This window comes from Tachypleus tridentatus, chromosome 1 (assembly GCF_004210375.1).
Source record: "Tachypleus tridentatus isolate NWPU-2018 chromosome 1, ASM421037v1, whole genome shotgun sequence".
Classification (NCBI taxonomy): domain Eukaryota; kingdom Metazoa; phylum Arthropoda; class Merostomata; order Xiphosura; family Limulidae; genus Tachypleus; species Tachypleus tridentatus.
In genome coordinates, this window is record NC_134825.1 from 79,823,129 (window position 1) to 79,840,621 (window position 17,493).

The 17,493-nt window shown below is 32.3% G+C and overlaps 1 protein-coding gene across 2 annotated transcripts in view; it reads right to left on the reverse strand.

Annotated features, from left to right (window-relative positions):
- The window catches only part of LOC143253143 (uncharacterized), a 28,432-nt gene extending 11,702 nt beyond the window's left edge, over positions 1 to 16,730 (reverse strand). The window contains exons 1-2 of one of the 2 annotated variants that reach the window (XM_076506493.1): positions 16,615 to 16,730; positions 1,800 to 2,041 (exon numbers count right to left, since the gene is read on the reverse strand). In XM_076506493.1, coding sequence (XP_076362608.1) covers positions 1,800 to 2,021 — 222 coding nt within the window. In that variant the 5' untranslated portion in view covers positions 2,022 to 2,041; positions 16,615 to 16,730. Of the gene's footprint in view, positions 1 to 1,799; positions 2,042 to 2,478; positions 2,734 to 16,614 lie in introns of those variants that run through there. The other variant, XM_076506485.1, reaches the window with a different exon arrangement.
- Positions 16,731 to 17,493: the final 763 nt, after the last annotated feature.

Consider the following 17,493-nt stretch of genomic DNA (forward strand, 5'->3'; position numbering starts at 1 on the left):
CCACGGCTGAAAGGGGGAGTATGTTTGATGGGACGGAGATTCGAACTCTCGACTCTCATATTGTGAGTCTAGCACCCTAACCACCTGACCATACAGTACTTTGAAATATATGACTGGTTCCTTCTTGTTGCATTTTATACTGAAAAAAACACATCACTTATTTGATCGTTTCGCCATATCAATACAACTCAAACATCTAACTTAACTAACTCTTTGTTTCACCCACAAGAATTTTGTTTCCACGTTACCAGCCTTCATGCTCAGAGATCGTGGAACCCAGAAGTTTGGAAGATCACAAAACTTATTTTATGTTGTTATCTTTCACGGTAGAAGTAAGGCATAATTTAGTCTTTTATTGTTGTTTTCAGAGTTTCACTTGTACCCTGGAAGTGCCAAAAGTTTTACTTCTAGAGTGAGCCCTCATTCACAACAAGGAACGTGAATACATTTATTTCTGTTTCGGGTCATTCTTTATGTTGTCTGCTTGTTTGTTATTAATAGTATCTGTTATTAATTCTGTATGTTCGTGCGTAATATGTTCCTGATGAAGCTGAGACGGCCTGATGGTTAGAGACGCTTGAATCACAAATCTGGGGATCGAATCCCCTCAACGAACATACTAAGCTTTTCAGTCGTGGGAGGAGGAGGCATTATAATCTTACAATTAATCCCTCTTTTCTTTGATAAAAGTGTAGAGAAAGAGTTGACGGTGGATTGGGTTTACTTGCTCCACCCCATCTCGTCTACCACTTCAAAATTAAAGACGGTTAGCGCTGATAGCCCTTGCGTAGATTTGCGCGAAATTTGAAGACACATAAACAAATAATTCTTATGAAGCCTTTGTTATTTCACACCAAAAATATTTTTATTATCATTTTCCCCTTTGTCTGAATATATTTTATACAATACCCATCTCGCTTTTTTGTTTTTTTGTACAAATAATACAAGCTTGAAGAGAAATGTTTAAAGCGTGTCTTTATAACTTGACTGACGTAATCGTTGTGTGCTTGAATAACACCTGATACATTTACCCTTCCACGGAACGTGTAAGTGTTTTCGTGACGGCATGCGGGACGAAGCACCTACACAAAGTTCTTGACACTAAAATATCTTAAATGACCGCTGGAAATGTGCATCGTAGTTTTTATTAAAACATAATGCATTCATATCTCATAAAGCGACTTTTTTTACAATAATTCAATGTTCTATTTCTGTCCAAGTTTTAATATTTGAATAAGTAACGTCTAAAAAATTATATGGAATATTTAGCGAAGTTTTACTTTGTTGGATAGCGTTTTTAAGCCACCAGTCGTACATTTCTTTCGCATGTAAAAAAAACAACAACAAAAACTACAATTTCACCTCAGTTTCGAACACAAATCATTGACTTAAGTTGTTTCAGTTCGTTTAAACATATATAATTTCGGTAATACAGCATGAAGAATAATTTGAGATACGTTTCATATACAACTTTTTATGTGCTTAAAACTGATATGAATTTCGTACAAATCTCTACTTTGCTCAATACTTTGGACTTCTAGCTACGCATTTCAAATCATTATTATTTCCCTACATGTTAAAGTTATTTTAAAGATGTAAATACAGGGCCTTAAATACATCTGCGTTTATTTGAAGTGATATATATATATTCTCTACATTCTGTTCGGTGTGAACGGATGTCTTCTTTAACATATGACTGTATTCAAACGTTGTTACGTAGTGTTGTACTTATCGAGTTAAGCAGGAACGTATCCCTGTAGACGTAGTACAAAATTGCATACATAAGTATATATACTTACAAATTGATTCTTCACGACGCCTGCGTGCTTCCGCGCCGTGTTGGCTGCTTCAATCACGTGAGACACCAGATCTTTCTTTGAAATTGGAGGAAGATTATCGAAATCTTCGTTTGGATCAAGTAGTTGTTCAGGTAGGTCACAAGGGTTAATCCAGTGTGGTTTTCCTGTTGGTAAAGGAGCACTCACCGTAAAAGCCGGTAGAAGACCGTAGATAAGTGCCATGTACAGGAACGTCGTAACACCTGTGGAAATATAATTGATTTGACTTCCATTTAGTTTACAGTTTGTGTATATACATCTAATTTTCTTCTTCTGCAAAAATATGATCATTTAGAGTAATTTTACTTTATACAACAAAAATGATATATTTAGTCTTTAGACTCCTAACTACAAAAAACACTTGCCAATTAAAAGGTCAAATTCTGGCCTCTGCTACTGAAATTGAAATTATAAACACCATGAACTTTATCCTATGAATTCAAAACTGCTTTTCAATTTGACAAAACCTGCTTTCTTAATTAATGAAAATATAGCGAGGAGAAAACAACAAAGATGACCTTGATTTTTACAATACGACCTTGACTGCTGAACTCGCCTAGACGTCATAATGCTCAACTATTGTGAAAAATATAAGTTTTCTGACTCACAAGATTCAAGTGTTATTGTGTTTAACACCTACATTTAGCGTTGCAGTGGTTTCTGTGCCCTTGAAGACTAGAAATAGGATGCCCCTTAAGGACAGTAACGGAAAACAACCTGTTGCTTGAGCCTTTGCTAAGATGAATCATGCTCGTTTGACTGGTTCGTTGGCGAGCGCTATATAAGAGTTAAAGGTTAATATTGTAAGTAAACTTGTAAGGCACGCTTACGTTTGTGACTCACTATTTGAATCTGAATACTGACCTGGCCAGCTTCGACAACTCAATAAATACTCTAGGACCGGAAGAAGAGAGGAGTGCGTAAGGTTTGTGTATATTTGAAAAAATTAAATAAAACTAAAAATTGTGTTCGTTATCTAATTGGTTGGAAAGAGTTCAGAAGTAGGTGTTACCCTTCACGTAGGCATGACGTAACTGCCATTTGAGTTTTCTAGTACTACGAAATGATATATACAAACAATACTTAAATACCTTCAGATTACAAAAAATAAAAGAATAAAATAAAAAATAAACACCCCTGGCGAAAAGGGAAAGTACGAAACATGACGTTAAGAACTGTGCTAATTCTTCTCTTACAACACTAGAAACAGAGAACACGACAAAATGCTTCAACATATGATCTGTGCGATGCGCTGCATAGACGTTCTACGTCTTTGATGACGCCGCTCAGCCACAATACAAAGCAAGCACTGTGATATCAGACTTTGTGACTGCACCACCGACGTAACTCAGACTTAGTCAAGGTCAACAACTTTCAAGTATATAAACTAAGGACCTCCTGCGGATACTGTGAACAATAATTACTGCTTTTTGTCCTAAAATCATAACAAAATTTTAAATTAATTAATACGTATTATTAATTGAATATTATTATTAATAATATCAATTAATACAATTAATAATATATATTATTAATACTTGACAATGTTTTCATTTCATGTTTATTTAACATATTTGATTATACTGTGTACGTGTGTATTTATTATTGTTGTTGGTAATTCCTTTAGGTTCCAAAATAATTTTTATTCTTCTAGTTTATTACTGAGTTACGTCTTACTGACAAAGTGATCTGAAACTGCGACTTTGCTACAAATACACGATCTTTCTTAAACCCACATGTCTCTAAGCCTAAAGCTGGTATTTAACAACTAAAGAGTGTTTAACACGAATAAATTTTGTTGCTTTTCTGCAAGCGATTAGCGACAGACCTCATACGAGACTTTTGTCATGTACTTTTTTCGTAATCCAAGTAGTTCTGGGTGGTTTCGCTTTCACAGCAGGTCGTATGAGTAATCAGTTCTTTTAAAATTCTGATAAGTTTACGATACATGATGTACTTCTCGGGAAGTTCAAGTATTTCACATTAGAAACAAAAAAAAACAACAAAGAAACAATGTCGTGTAATGCTACGCTATTTAGGCATGCTTGCTACCGGACATTATTAAAGTTAATTTCACCGAGTCATACTACGTACTCCGACCCGTTGTTTTTATATTCGTTTCATTTCATTTTTTATCTGTAGAACGGTTATATCGGTATGGACTAATCATTACTTTGACGAATGTAAAAACTGTCATCACCCCCTTTATTGTTTAAAATACTGACGGACATGTATTAAGATGCTCTAACTGTTTTTGCTTAAATATGTCACCGAATGGATGTCATATATAAACTTTCTATCAAGGAATTTATGATTTATAGATTATATTCTATATTTGATGTAGCATTATTGATAATACTGTTTTAATGTGTTCACGTCTAAATAATCTTAAGTGTGGCTTATTGTTAGTATCTCCGAACTTTGAATCTGAAGATTCATGTTTTTCGTCTCTCTGCTGCAAAATTTTCCTTAGTACTTTGAAACTACCATTGCGTTATAAGTTTGACAGCCATATTCCACTATTTGGTCAGATAAGCGAAGGGTTATAACCACATATGTAGCGAAATGTGCGAAATGAATTTTAAAACTTCTTAACGAGTAGCACGTTGTCCCCTACATTAAAACTTGTTTAGCTGTCCTCAGATTAGTTTTAAGTACAACATTTCGACGTATTGTGAATAACATGTTTATACCAAACCAAAGGTGCAGGTTATAATTCTGAAAGTCAGTAGTAAACCTGATTTTCTTTATTGACGAACACACCTAACTATGAAATGTTCCTGTATAGACCATGACCCTTAAATTCTTGGAAATCCCGTAAATTTCTCTATGATTTTGGCACCTATGCTATATCTGAGTTCCGGAACTGTTCAAATACCAGCTCTCACCCGTAAATATATCCTCTGTAATGTAAACGATAAAGTAAGTCTCCGGGACTTCCCTTTGTATTAAAAAAAAAAGTCACAAAATTAACAGATATCATTACGATTGGTGAAAAACGTGAACAAGGGTTTGTATAGTGTCATGGTAAATAACATACGACTTGTAGTCACTTTTTATGCATAGATTCTACGTTATAAAAGAGGGAATTCCTAAAAGTAGTTGCAATGGTCACGTAATTAGTGAGTGCGAACACTATGGAGACTATACTAAAATACTTGTCTCGCTTTATTTTAGGAAAACTTTAGTCTCACAGTTTTATCTTAGGAAGAATCACTTTAACTCCTTCTTGAATTTGACAATTACTTGTTACAAGTCTGTAAACTCTTTTGAAGACAGTGTATAACATTAAGAATAGCCAATCGAAAGGCAAAATGTTTTAGAAAGATAACAAACACTCTTAATAGTAACAATAATGTAAACAAGGTACTTCAGTAACGAATTGATTATAGCTTATTATTCCAACACGAGGGTGGATATATAATAACACTTGACACATTCAACTAGTAGAAACTTAGACTGCGTACAAAGAGATTTACATTTAATTTTCATTAAGTTACCCATAAGAGATGTTTGTTTAACAGCAAAGTTGCACAACGAACCACATTGAAATTATATCTGCCCTGTGCCCACCGAAGAGAATATAACTGAAATTTATCGTTTTAAGCCATCAAGCTTAAGCTCTGAGCCAGAAGAGTAAGATACCAAAGTATGACGAAATAAAGTAATTAAAAAATATTCTCATTTGAGCTTATTAAAAAATTGGTCTATCCCTTTAAAAAATATTATAACTACCTTTTGTGTACTGAAAAACCAAAATTAGATGTTCCGAATTTTCAGTTAATATGTAAATGTACATGTAGACTCGAAAGAAGTTCAATATTCCTGTCAAGCCTGGCTAGTTTAAAAAAATAAAATAAAATTATGGATTCTTGATCGGCTAATTAACTACCAAATTGCGACTTACTTTTAAGTTAAAACACAATTTGAAAGAAACATGTTATCAAGTACGAAAAGTCTGCCAGCTTAGAAACTCAAAAAAGATAAATAATGGACTATACTGAACTCAACGCTTTCTTTGAAATATAATACAACTTCCTTGCATTGTTATTTAGTCGAACTCTTTTTATTAAAGAATATCATTGGCAAATGTAAATGAAAAAGCAAAGCCTACGGTTTTGTAAGTTTAAACCTAATAAATATAGTCAATGAGCAAGTTTTGAAGTACTTTTGTGAGTTTCGGCCTAGCAAATATAGTCAATGAGCAAGTTAGTTTTGAAGTACCACCGTCACTATCTCGAGATACGTTTAGGACTTAAACATTTTATCTGTTTGATGTTACTTTTAACTATAGCATTAGAATATCAAAAAAAAAGTCAAATTTATGATTCTTATCCGCTATTTATAATGTTCTATTTTTAAGGAGATAAATGAGCGCGATGAGATGGGTATGAAAAATTATTACAGTTTATATGCATTTTTTATAATTAGGCCTAACGTTTGTTAATGTTTGTTATATTCTTAGCAAAACTTTCTAATCATGGATTGTATATACTTCCATTCTAATTTAAGCTTGAAGGTATATGCCATACCACAAAAATTAACTAAGCTTGAGTTAGATAAGAACTTGATTCTAAAAAAGTGAACATGTAAACCATTTTCATCAACATAAAACAGTAGAATTTAGCAGAAAATCATTTCCATAGTATGAAATAACAGTTAGTATTCTAGAATTAAGAGGTATAATGTCAATTTTAGGCTTGCAATTTATAACTTGCACAAAACGAGTGTGAGTTTGAAAGCACTTTCTACAAGTCATTAAGTGAATCGGTAATTATGAAAATAATAATAATAAATTAAAACTGATTCTGAAGTAGATAGATGGCAATATTCAGTATAAGAAAAAAGAAGAAAAGGTTGTTAATATTATTTGATGAAACACTTGATTATCACTGGATAAAACTTTCTGTCATGGTAGTGGTCAGTTCTACCAGGTAAATTATTAGGTTCGGATCATACAAAATTGTAGATTAAATAACAAGTGTTATAGCATTCGTTAGTATGAAATTACTGCAATTTGTATTTCGTAATTTAATAATACGCTTTATACATTCTAAGTGTTGTATTGAAGAATACTGTAATAGAGAATATGCTGAACTAAACTCAGTAGAAATATACGTTAATATTGATAACATTTTCAATTGAATAAAAATTTTATGTATGTAAAAACTGAATGTTGTTCGAAAAAAGCTTTCCTATAATTTGTTTAGCTAATAAAGAATTAAATTTTGCATTCTTATTACATAGGGTGTCAGTTTCATACGTAAGCAGATTTTAAAAACGTTTATTTTTCCCATTTTTTTTCTTTTTGGGGGAAGATACAAAAAGACGTGCAACTTGAGTTGTTATTAGTTATTAAGGTAAGTGAAAAAATAACCTCAGTGGAGTTTCGTCACTTCGCTTATTAGGCAATACTTGACACAGGGTGAAGCACACTAATGTTTATAGGTTTGATAACTTAGAAAATGTTTCTTAATCTAAAATTGATTATTTTGAAATAAAATAGTATTATTGCTAACAGATATTTTAGGAGGCCAACTTTAATTCCAGTCGTGTTACTAGGAGTTTTTAAGTAAATTATTTCTGGCGTTTAATTTTTTAAAATTCTTATTCAGCGTTCAGGTTTAGACAAATTTATATTATAAGGAATTTTTTATCGTCATACTGTTCCTAATTACTACATCAACAAACCACCAATACAACTAATTAGTTAAGCGAACTTTATTTGTAAGCCTAAATCGTTTGTTAAAACAAGTATATCCGTAATTGCCTTATGTTATGTATGAGTTCAGGTGTATATAGCTTACTCAGTTTTTATCAGAAGTTACTAATAATTAAGTTCTGTTGTAATGCACCACGTATCACTCGGAAGCAATTAGTGTGTGCGGGTCGTGGTACAAGTGTTCAAATCTTTCTTTTAGCTTGAGTATGTTTATGCGAATGCTTTTAAATTTGTATCTCAGTCTAGAGTTAAAAGACAACTTGCAACCTTTCCTCATAATTAGATGTGTTAAAGTTGTAGTATTTATTCATACTGTGTTATTTATTAGCTTTTTGTTTTAACCCCTTACGTAAAATTTAATTTCCTAACAGGAAGAAGATACTGTTATACCCATTCACATTACAGACTTCTGTATAAGATTCATTTGTGAACTTTGCTGCTACTATTTAGCTTCAGTTTATATTTTCGATGTCACTTAAACAATTTTCTACCTAAATGACGTATATAATAAACAATAAAACAAAATATTTGTGTAATATAATATGGCATACGTCTGTAACTCGATAATAGTACTGTAATTTTATGCTGTTTATTGACCATTGTAGCTTTTATTAATAACACTACTTTATTGTTTGGAAGTGTTTGTTATCCCTTTTCACGTGATGTTTGACACAAATATATGACCACAAAAGTATGGTTTTTCCCATGACGTTTTCTGTGCTTACACTAGGTACTATATTGGAATCTTTTCATCTCAGTCAAGAAGTCAAACATCTATTATTGAGACAAGAAAATATATAATCAATCATGGTTTAATTTACGTTTAAGAACATTTCACGTGTCGCAATTGAAGAATATATTTCATTGTATATTCTCTCGTCCGCCATTAAATTACAATAACAACTTAAAGAGGAACAGAAAATTGTTTGTATTACTTTTCAAGATCGAGAGACTTTTTGGTAATGTAGTGAAAAGTGGAATGGTAATCCAATCCGTATATTTTTATCAGTGAAATAATCATACATTTTGATTAATAATTTTGTATAGAATATAATTATATTTCTTGCATAATATACACTCATATCAGAAGAATATTATTTTTATATTCTCAAACATCCTTGGGATCTTATGTCAGAATAAATTATTATTTTTGAGTAGATAATATATATAATTATGAGATAACTAAGAAGTAATAGTGCAAATAAATAACAATAATTAGTAAACATTAATCATAAAAAAAACCCAACGAAACCAGTAATTGAGATAATTATGTTGGGTAAGAAACATGTATTTTTAGTTAATAATGTTGAAGTTTGCAAGACTACAATAACGAAATGGGGAGGGGGTGTCAGTAGGAAAAGGGTCTTTAAATTTCTCTGCGCTTTATTCTGCTTTTAGTTTCTCTAACTAGCTTATGGAACAAGTTGCTATAGACAGTATTGTTTTTGTTTGTTTTGGAATTTTGCGCAAAGCTACTCGAGGGCTATCTGCGCTAGCCGTCCCAAATTTTGCAGTGTAAGACTAGAGGGAGGGCAGCTAGTCATCACCACCCACCGCCAACTCTTGGGCTACTCTTTTACCAACGAATAGTGGAATTGACCGTCACATTATAACGCCCCCACGGCTGGAAGGGCGAGCATGTTTGATGCGACGGGGATGCGAACTCGCGACCCTCAGATTACGAGTCGTACGCCTTAACCCACCTAGCCATGCCGGGGCCTATTGACAGTAGTAGAATCCAACATTTTACAGGGAATTATCAACAGAACCGATGCTTTCCTTAAAGTGGCTGATTAGTTACCTTCCCTCTAGTTTATTAATTCAAAATTAGGGACGGCTAACATTAAAAGTTCAAGTTTAGTTTGGCGCTAATATTCCAAATAAACAAATATTTTTGCTAGTCTTTTGAGTGTTCATTTTACTACGTGTATTTGTATGTATGTATGCCCACGCGTGTTTGTGTGTTTCTAAAACACTCGTACATAATTACAATTTTAACATGTTATAAAGGTGTGTCCATTATAACGGCCCCCCGCTAGTACAGCGGTATGTCTCCGGATTTACAACGCTAAAATCAGGGGTTCGATTCCCCTCGATGGGCTGAGCAGATAGCCCTTTGTGGCTTTGCTATATGAAAAACACACACACCATTATAACGTATAACAAATTAGTAATGTGAGAAACGTTTATCGAAATGAAAGTTATATTTGTTTAACGTCATGTGCCTGCGTCATGAAGGTATCGTTAAATACTTTCAGTAGCAATACTTATACAAAACAATCAAATATATATATATATACATACATATATTTATATATTATCAATGGTAAACTTTTCACAGTGGTCAGTGCAACAATAACGCAATGTTAATTGGAAGATGTTTGGTCGAAGAAGATTTTGAAAGTTTTTGTCGAACTGCTCCAGATTTTGATCGATACAAGAAATCGAATATTTTTTGTTGTACATATTTCCACGTATTATGAACTTGCAGAATCATTTGATCTCCGCCTCTGTATTATTCCTTCCAGGTATTTGTATCTGCAGCAGTTTTCATTTTATTGAAACAATATTTTCAAGTTCTTTCATGTCCATGATACATTACTAAAACTGGTAATTTTTTTTTAACTACAGTCATGTCGGGGAAAGTTATAACTAGGCTGTTAATACAGATTAGGCCTAACTTTAAAAATTTGGGAAGAGAAAGTGGATGCAGATGATAATGCCAGAATAATTTTTCGCCTGGAAACTTAATGCACTTATTTTTTAATAAGGACAAACAATGGCATTGCATAGATTTTTAAATGTTACTTTTTTGTATGATTGAATGTTATTTTTTATTCTTTTTATCAAAGAAACCATTTTAATTATTTACTAAAATGTGTAGAACCAAAAAGCGGGTAGCTGCTTTTGTAAATACATGAAGGATTCTGTTTTGTTTTAATTCGGCGGGTAAAACCACTCGATGGCTATCTGCTGTAGCTGTCTTTAATTCTGATGTAACAGACTAGAAGGAAGGCAGCTGGTCAACATCACCAATTGCCAACTCTTGAACCGCTCTTTACCAACGAATAGTGGGATTGGCCATAATATTATAACGCCCCCAAATCCTACGATCCACAAATCGCGAGTCGAACGCCCTAACAACCAGGCTATATATCAAGAAAGTTGACAATTAAAGTTTTTTAAATGTCCTGTGTCATGGAGTACTACAGTCCTACATCGCATCACAACAAACCATTGACAGTTATTGAACATGCTTCATTTATTTTCATGACATGTTTATGATTTTCATACTGTAAAATTCAAACTGTGTTGTGTTTGCTGTTTGTAATTCGTGGCAATTTTTTATGTCACAGTATTTAGACTGGTATTATTGAAACTTTATGAAATATCCATAGCAGTCGTTTTCTAAACAAATTAAGCTATCGAATAGTGTCTTGAAACCATTTTCATAATTTGTTTTTGACTGCTTTCTTTTGCAGCCTCTCTTTACTATTTTCATAAGATGTTGACTGATCTTCAGCTGTCAGCTTTAGTATTCTCGAAATTATAGTTTGACGATACAGTTGCTGTTTATAATATTTTCTTTTCATATTTATGCTGTTTGTTGTTTTTGTTTGTTTTTTTGCAACCGACAAAAATTAAACACTGTTGACTTGAATTCTTCGATTCAAATATTTTTAATACTGTACTGCAACTAATAAGAGAATTTTGGTAAGAACATTTTAAAGTTTTATTACAGTCTTCAAAGTTGTCACAACAACATTTTGAGAGCCGGATCCAGAAATCTTCGGCGTGTCATGACAAGGTTTCAACTTTCATAGGTTGCAACAAGGTTGCAACTGTTTTCGGCATTTTGATAACACTATTTTCCTGTTTTTCTATACTTTTTAATGAACTTTTTAATAGAATACGTTAGTTAACCTGCTACAGCCATATCCACTATTTTTAATTGCCATATACTACAACCGACATTGGTATTTTATAGAAATATTTTGACCATTGTTTTGAATCCGTATTCGATATTTTTTTAAGAAACATTTAACTGCAGTTCCAGTCCATCTTAGGACTTCTGTTTTCAGTATTTTCCAAAGACACTTACGAACGCTATGTTGCATTCGTCTTTTATAGTTTTTAACGTTTTGTGTGTATTTTTCTGTAACTCTCTTCGATGTTTTCGTAACAAATATGTTACTACATAGTATAATCAACACTTCACAGTAGTCGTTATCATTGAAGTAATGTAAAGATTCTTTCTTCTGCCTCAGCTATTTTCTGTATTTTTCATAAGTGTTCTAACAACTATTCCGTTGTCACGATTAGGATTGTTCATAAAATTAAGTTTGCTTAGGTAATGCAGCTTTTTTAAACATTTTCATTAACAGTTCGACTTCTATTTTTTAACTGTCTTCGACATCTTCATAACTAGTTTTTAATACTTTGTGTAACACTTGTTGTCAAAAGTTTCATAATTTTCTTACACGTACATGATTTTATAGATAGTTGTAATTAAACATTTATTACAATAATTGAAATACCGTGTAACAAAAGCAAACATCAAACACACTAAATGTAGATCGAAACAGAACCCTTCTGCCTGAAAATGGTAATATTTATTTATGTATTCTGCTACTCGGTATAAAAATGTGCAGGAAATGTTACTGCATTATTATTTGATGTAATTAAAGCAAGACACTCACTACATTTATGTTACACAATGTTGGTCATAACTTTGACCTAATAAACCTGATGAAGCTAATATGTATATGGCAGTTAAGTTCAAGCAAAACATGGTCTAACACATGTAACACCTTAATAATATAATTTTCTATTAGTCATTCCTGTACTTACACGTTTACAAGCGTATTAATTCCAGATCAATGAAATAATTTTTAGCAACTGTGATACACAATTCACGACATGTTCTACGGTATAAAACTTAGTACGTTTTTATCACAATATTTTCCTATTCTTTAACCAATGTAAGCGTTTAGCTAAAATACATAATGTGGGGAGTCTCCAGTGTCCCATCACTGCTCCACTTAATCAAACATCAATTAGGTTTATTTCGAAGCAATATTTGATTTGTTATTAATATAAAGGAAAAAGTAGACAGTGTGCAAGGAATGAAGTAGCTTACACCCGTATGTAGTTGCTCTTATTTGGAAGTGTTACTAACTTTTATAACATATTCATCATGCATATGAAAACGATAAACTGTGAAGTTGAATTAGTTTGAACCCTTTTAAATTAATAAAAATAATTTTGTCTCGTGCTGTATACGTTAGTTAAATAGCGGTGATAAGTATTATAAATCATATTTCTCTAATTAGAAAGATATGTTTTTAAACGAACGCAAGAAGTGAAAATATATTTTGCCTACTACATTTTTCATTCCCAGCTTTTGTTTGATTGTTCTTAAAATTTAAAAGATTATGAAATGATTAGTTACGGTTTATGTTTAACAAAAAAATGAATGGTAATTCTGATCTCACATCAGTAAATCATGGTTGAATTAAACGGTACCCCTGAAGAAAATTATTCTTTTATTTTTTGACATTACTCAAAGGAAGGTTTCTGTGACAGAAAAGTAAGTCAGATGTATTATTTAAAGGTTACTGAGCGAATTTTGAAAGACGATCTCTTTTAGAATCTCCTAGAGACTAAAAATCGTGTGTATACCTCGTTCTTACCTTGAGTACATTCTTCGGGAGATTTTGGATGCTGTTCTGTACCTGTTGCAATGCGTTTTGTAAGAAACATTGAAACCCAACTCTCGAACTATCTTCTACACCTCAATAACAAGAGTAACCATAAATAAATTCGTATTAAGTATTACCTTGAAGCTTTGTGGTCTGCAGCTATTTTTACTTTCTTGTACGTTTTTGATTACTGTTTACAATTGTTTTCCGCGTCTCCGTACAAGTTTACATGTTCAGTATTTCCACAAACTTTTAACTGCTGTTGTAATAAAAAGAAGTGTTTAAATACTTTTATAACGACTTTTCGACGCTGTCATAATTATTCCTTCACTCTAGGCCTTCATCAATCGTTCTCACCTTGAAGAACCTTTCATTAAAGAAGCCGGTGCTTTTTTATATAATTACGTGTACAAGTAATAATCCTCTAAACATTTTTTAAGGAATAAAGTAATTCGTTACTTCTGTGTTTTTCAAGCTTCCCTATGAGCTGTTCGTATTATTTGAACCAGAAATTTTGTTACGTTAGTTAAGAAAGAGTACTAACTATTTTGTGTTTAAAATAAACAATGTTTCAGTTTGTTAATGATTTGATTCAAATTCACTGATAGATAAATGCTGTTTTTATATTACCTATTGTCGTTTCGTTGGTGTTTCAAGCAACTTATAAGTGGTTTAAATGACTGACCTTGATGAGGTTATTAGATGTTTAGAGGGTATTCTTTTTATTATCAATTGAATATTTTCATCACGCATACAGTACTACAGTTTATGCCTTAGGCTCATATTATGTCTGAGGTTCATTCATCTACATAAATAAGATTTTTTTCCCCTACGTCACAAAAGGTTGCTGAAGAAATAGAGAAACACGTACTTACGAATCCCGAAATGGAAGCTTACATTTTATATGCAGTAATTTAGGCTTGGCTATTTCAGTATGAACGTCACGTATATATTTTATTATTTTTTTACATGCTAACTCTACCAGTCTTCCAACTTATGGAAATATGCTTAATAAAAAAACTGAAATGTTCATAAACCAGAACGTTACTTGTTAATTATATTGTACATTGTTTATCGTTTAATTTCTATGTTAACACCTTTCCCAAAAGCATAACTGGCTGTTTAATGTAAGAAAAATGTTGTTGAAAAGTAAATCTCCCATTTCTGTATTTCCGTATCTTCATTTGATAGAGAATATTTCTTTGTTTGTTTCTTGATTTTTGTATGCAAATAGTAATTGAATAAAAGCTAATGAAAGTTAGATTCTAGTTGGAATATTGCTGAATTCATAACGTGTCTCTAAATCAATCTGTATATTGGACGTTCGTAGAATTGTTTATATTATGAGCCTTCTCAATTTCTAATTATTGGTATTCTTAAATTTAAAGCTCATACAATAACGTTAAAAATCTTACAGACCTCAATAGACTCCTGTAATCTGTAGTTACTTCTCATATATTTAGACATTTCTGGTGAGTTTTCTATTGAATTTCTAATAATTCAAATTTGCCCAAAAACGCCGTATGTAATTTCAGGCATCAAGAAAGGAAAAAGAAAACTCGTTATCCAAATACATAGAATAAAACATTTGATACTTTTGCTGATTTGTACCAGATACTCATAATTCCTTACTGTAAGCTGCGTTAAAGTTATCCACAATAAATTTACCTAAATAGATATAGTGTTGCTATCAGACCCTACATCAAAAAAAAAAAAAAACTTCGGTTGATTAAGTATACAGATATACAAAAAGATGGACAAATTTGGCGTCATATTTTGCTCTCAAAAGTAAAAATGTGACAAGAATTAATTTAGTGACTTGATACTCAACAAACATTAATAAAAATCACCAGTTTGTATGAATATTATTCATTTCATTGAAATTGCGTATTTTTAGTCGCCTTTTAGAAAGTTAGTTAAAATTAAATGCATTATTTTATATTATTCTTGCATATCTTTGGACATTTACATTGTAAAAATACGAAAAAAAAACCAGAACGGTTCTGCTCATTATACACACAGTATTAGGAGAAATATTCGTTATTACTTTCTTTAAATTTAATCTTCAAGTTGTTAATGTATTTTCTTCATGCATTTTTGCTTTCCTATTATCTTAATAATTATTACGAATTGTAAGTTTATATCATAAAATGGTTGATTTTGTCACCTGAGAGAAAAGAGGGGCATGCAAGTTCCGAATTTGTGCACGCGCACATGAACTTGAAAGATATGCCACTATACCCGAAGGAAACACTGAAAAAAAATGTTTTGCACCTGTTTCTTCAACTACTATTATTGTGCAAACTTATCATTACGATCAGTTGTAAAAGAGAATTCATCTTCTTTAGTGTTTTATGGCAACTTTGATCTTTTACTTTAATTACCGGAAATATTACCGTGCCTTTACAAACTTTTGTTTATCTGGGCTTCTCAGGAAAGCCCAAATACGACCAAAATACTTTTTTCTTGTCACGTTGTCTAAACCGGCATGTTTTTCAAGACAATTGGGAACTTAATGAGTAAACAGACGTTCTTTTCTTTCAGAAGCACATTCTACATTACGCCCAGAAGTAATACTTATGCATTGCCAGTGTACGTATTATAAATAAAAAAGTAAAAAAAAAAAATTGATAATACGTTTTGTTTTCAAAACATTGAATTGCTTTATTGTTGTGGTTGCACAGGTGTCCTAATAAACTGTAGCATTGGGTAATTCTGAAAGGTCGGCTAAGTTCAATAAGCTTTTTTTAATGCAACAAACATCAGTGACGTAAGGCTATTCAAAGAGTCTTATGGTGCAGATGTTTTCTTGAAGGGTTGACTTAAGTGGCTCTCATACTTTGTTACAAAGGAGTGAGAAGTTCCTCATAGAAACGTCATTGTGTAACAATTCTACCCTTTATTAAACTTGATTGCCTCATCCAGCACCTGTAAAAGAACTTTAAATGGGACTGACAAGTGGTTAGTTGGTGTCACTTTCCTTTTGTGTGTCTGCAGAATCTAGGAAACCGTTAGACGAAATGGGGATCAAGAATTATCACAATAGCACATCAAACAATGTGTAATATCCGTAAAAGAAACTCCAGTAGAGACATTCTCAACCGCAGCTAGACTGAATTTACTGCTATTTATAATTTTAAAATGTAATTGATTAAAAATATTCTACATTTGTCTAAAGCAAATTGTTTTCGGTTTGAACTAATACTACATGACTTGAAGTAAATTGTAAGTTTACTCTGTTTAAAAATATTTATAAAATTATTTAACTTTTGAAAGGATTAACTACCAGAGAATGAGGTAGTTCTCTTTTGTATCTCCGTAAGTTTTTAGTAAATAGAACTAGCGCACATACCTTTCAAAGGCCTGGCATAGCCTGATGGTTAGGACACTCGACTCGCAATGTACGAGTTTGCATCCTCCTCGTCGAATATGCTTTTCCTTTTACCCGTGGGGCATTATAATGTGAAGGCCACTCGTTGGTAAAAGAGTATCCCAAGTGTTGGGGGTGAGTGGAACTATCACTAGCAACCTTCCTTCTCTTTAGTCTATCACTGTTAAATTATAAACGGCTAGCGCAGACAGCTCTCGTGTAGCTTTTCGCGAAATTAAAAGCAAACAAACATAACAGAGTGAAACCTTAGACTGAAAACTGAACCATCAGAGTTGACTGGTGTATTCTTTGGGCTGCTTATAACAATAAGATATCACAGCGTTGAAGTATGTTACATTTACGTCTCATTGTGTTCAAACATCATTTCACCATGAGGGATTTTTACTCGCAACCAAACTGAACTGGTATTACACAATTATGCTGAACGCCTTGGGAAACAATGTCCACCTACTTCAACCTATAGATAACAAGCAAATGTTCCTGCCCCCACTGACGAGAAAAGTTTAAATCAATCTATCAGTTTAAATATTCATGGACTTTAAAGAAAATAATTGTGTTGCACTCTTTGTTTCCTCAGAATTAAAGCTCTGAGTAACTTATATTGCCCATTGTGATAAGTAATTGTTGAGAATTTCAGTCACGCTAAGAACCGCTCATCTATAATATATAGTAAATCTACATTTTTATTATTTAAGTTGCGTCACATTTTGAAATATGAATCATTGTGTGATTAATACATAACAATTTAGTGTGCAATATCCTGATAGTGAAATAAAATTTGACATCAACATTATATATATTCATGCCTGTTCTTCCGTGATTTCCCCTCGGTATGGATTC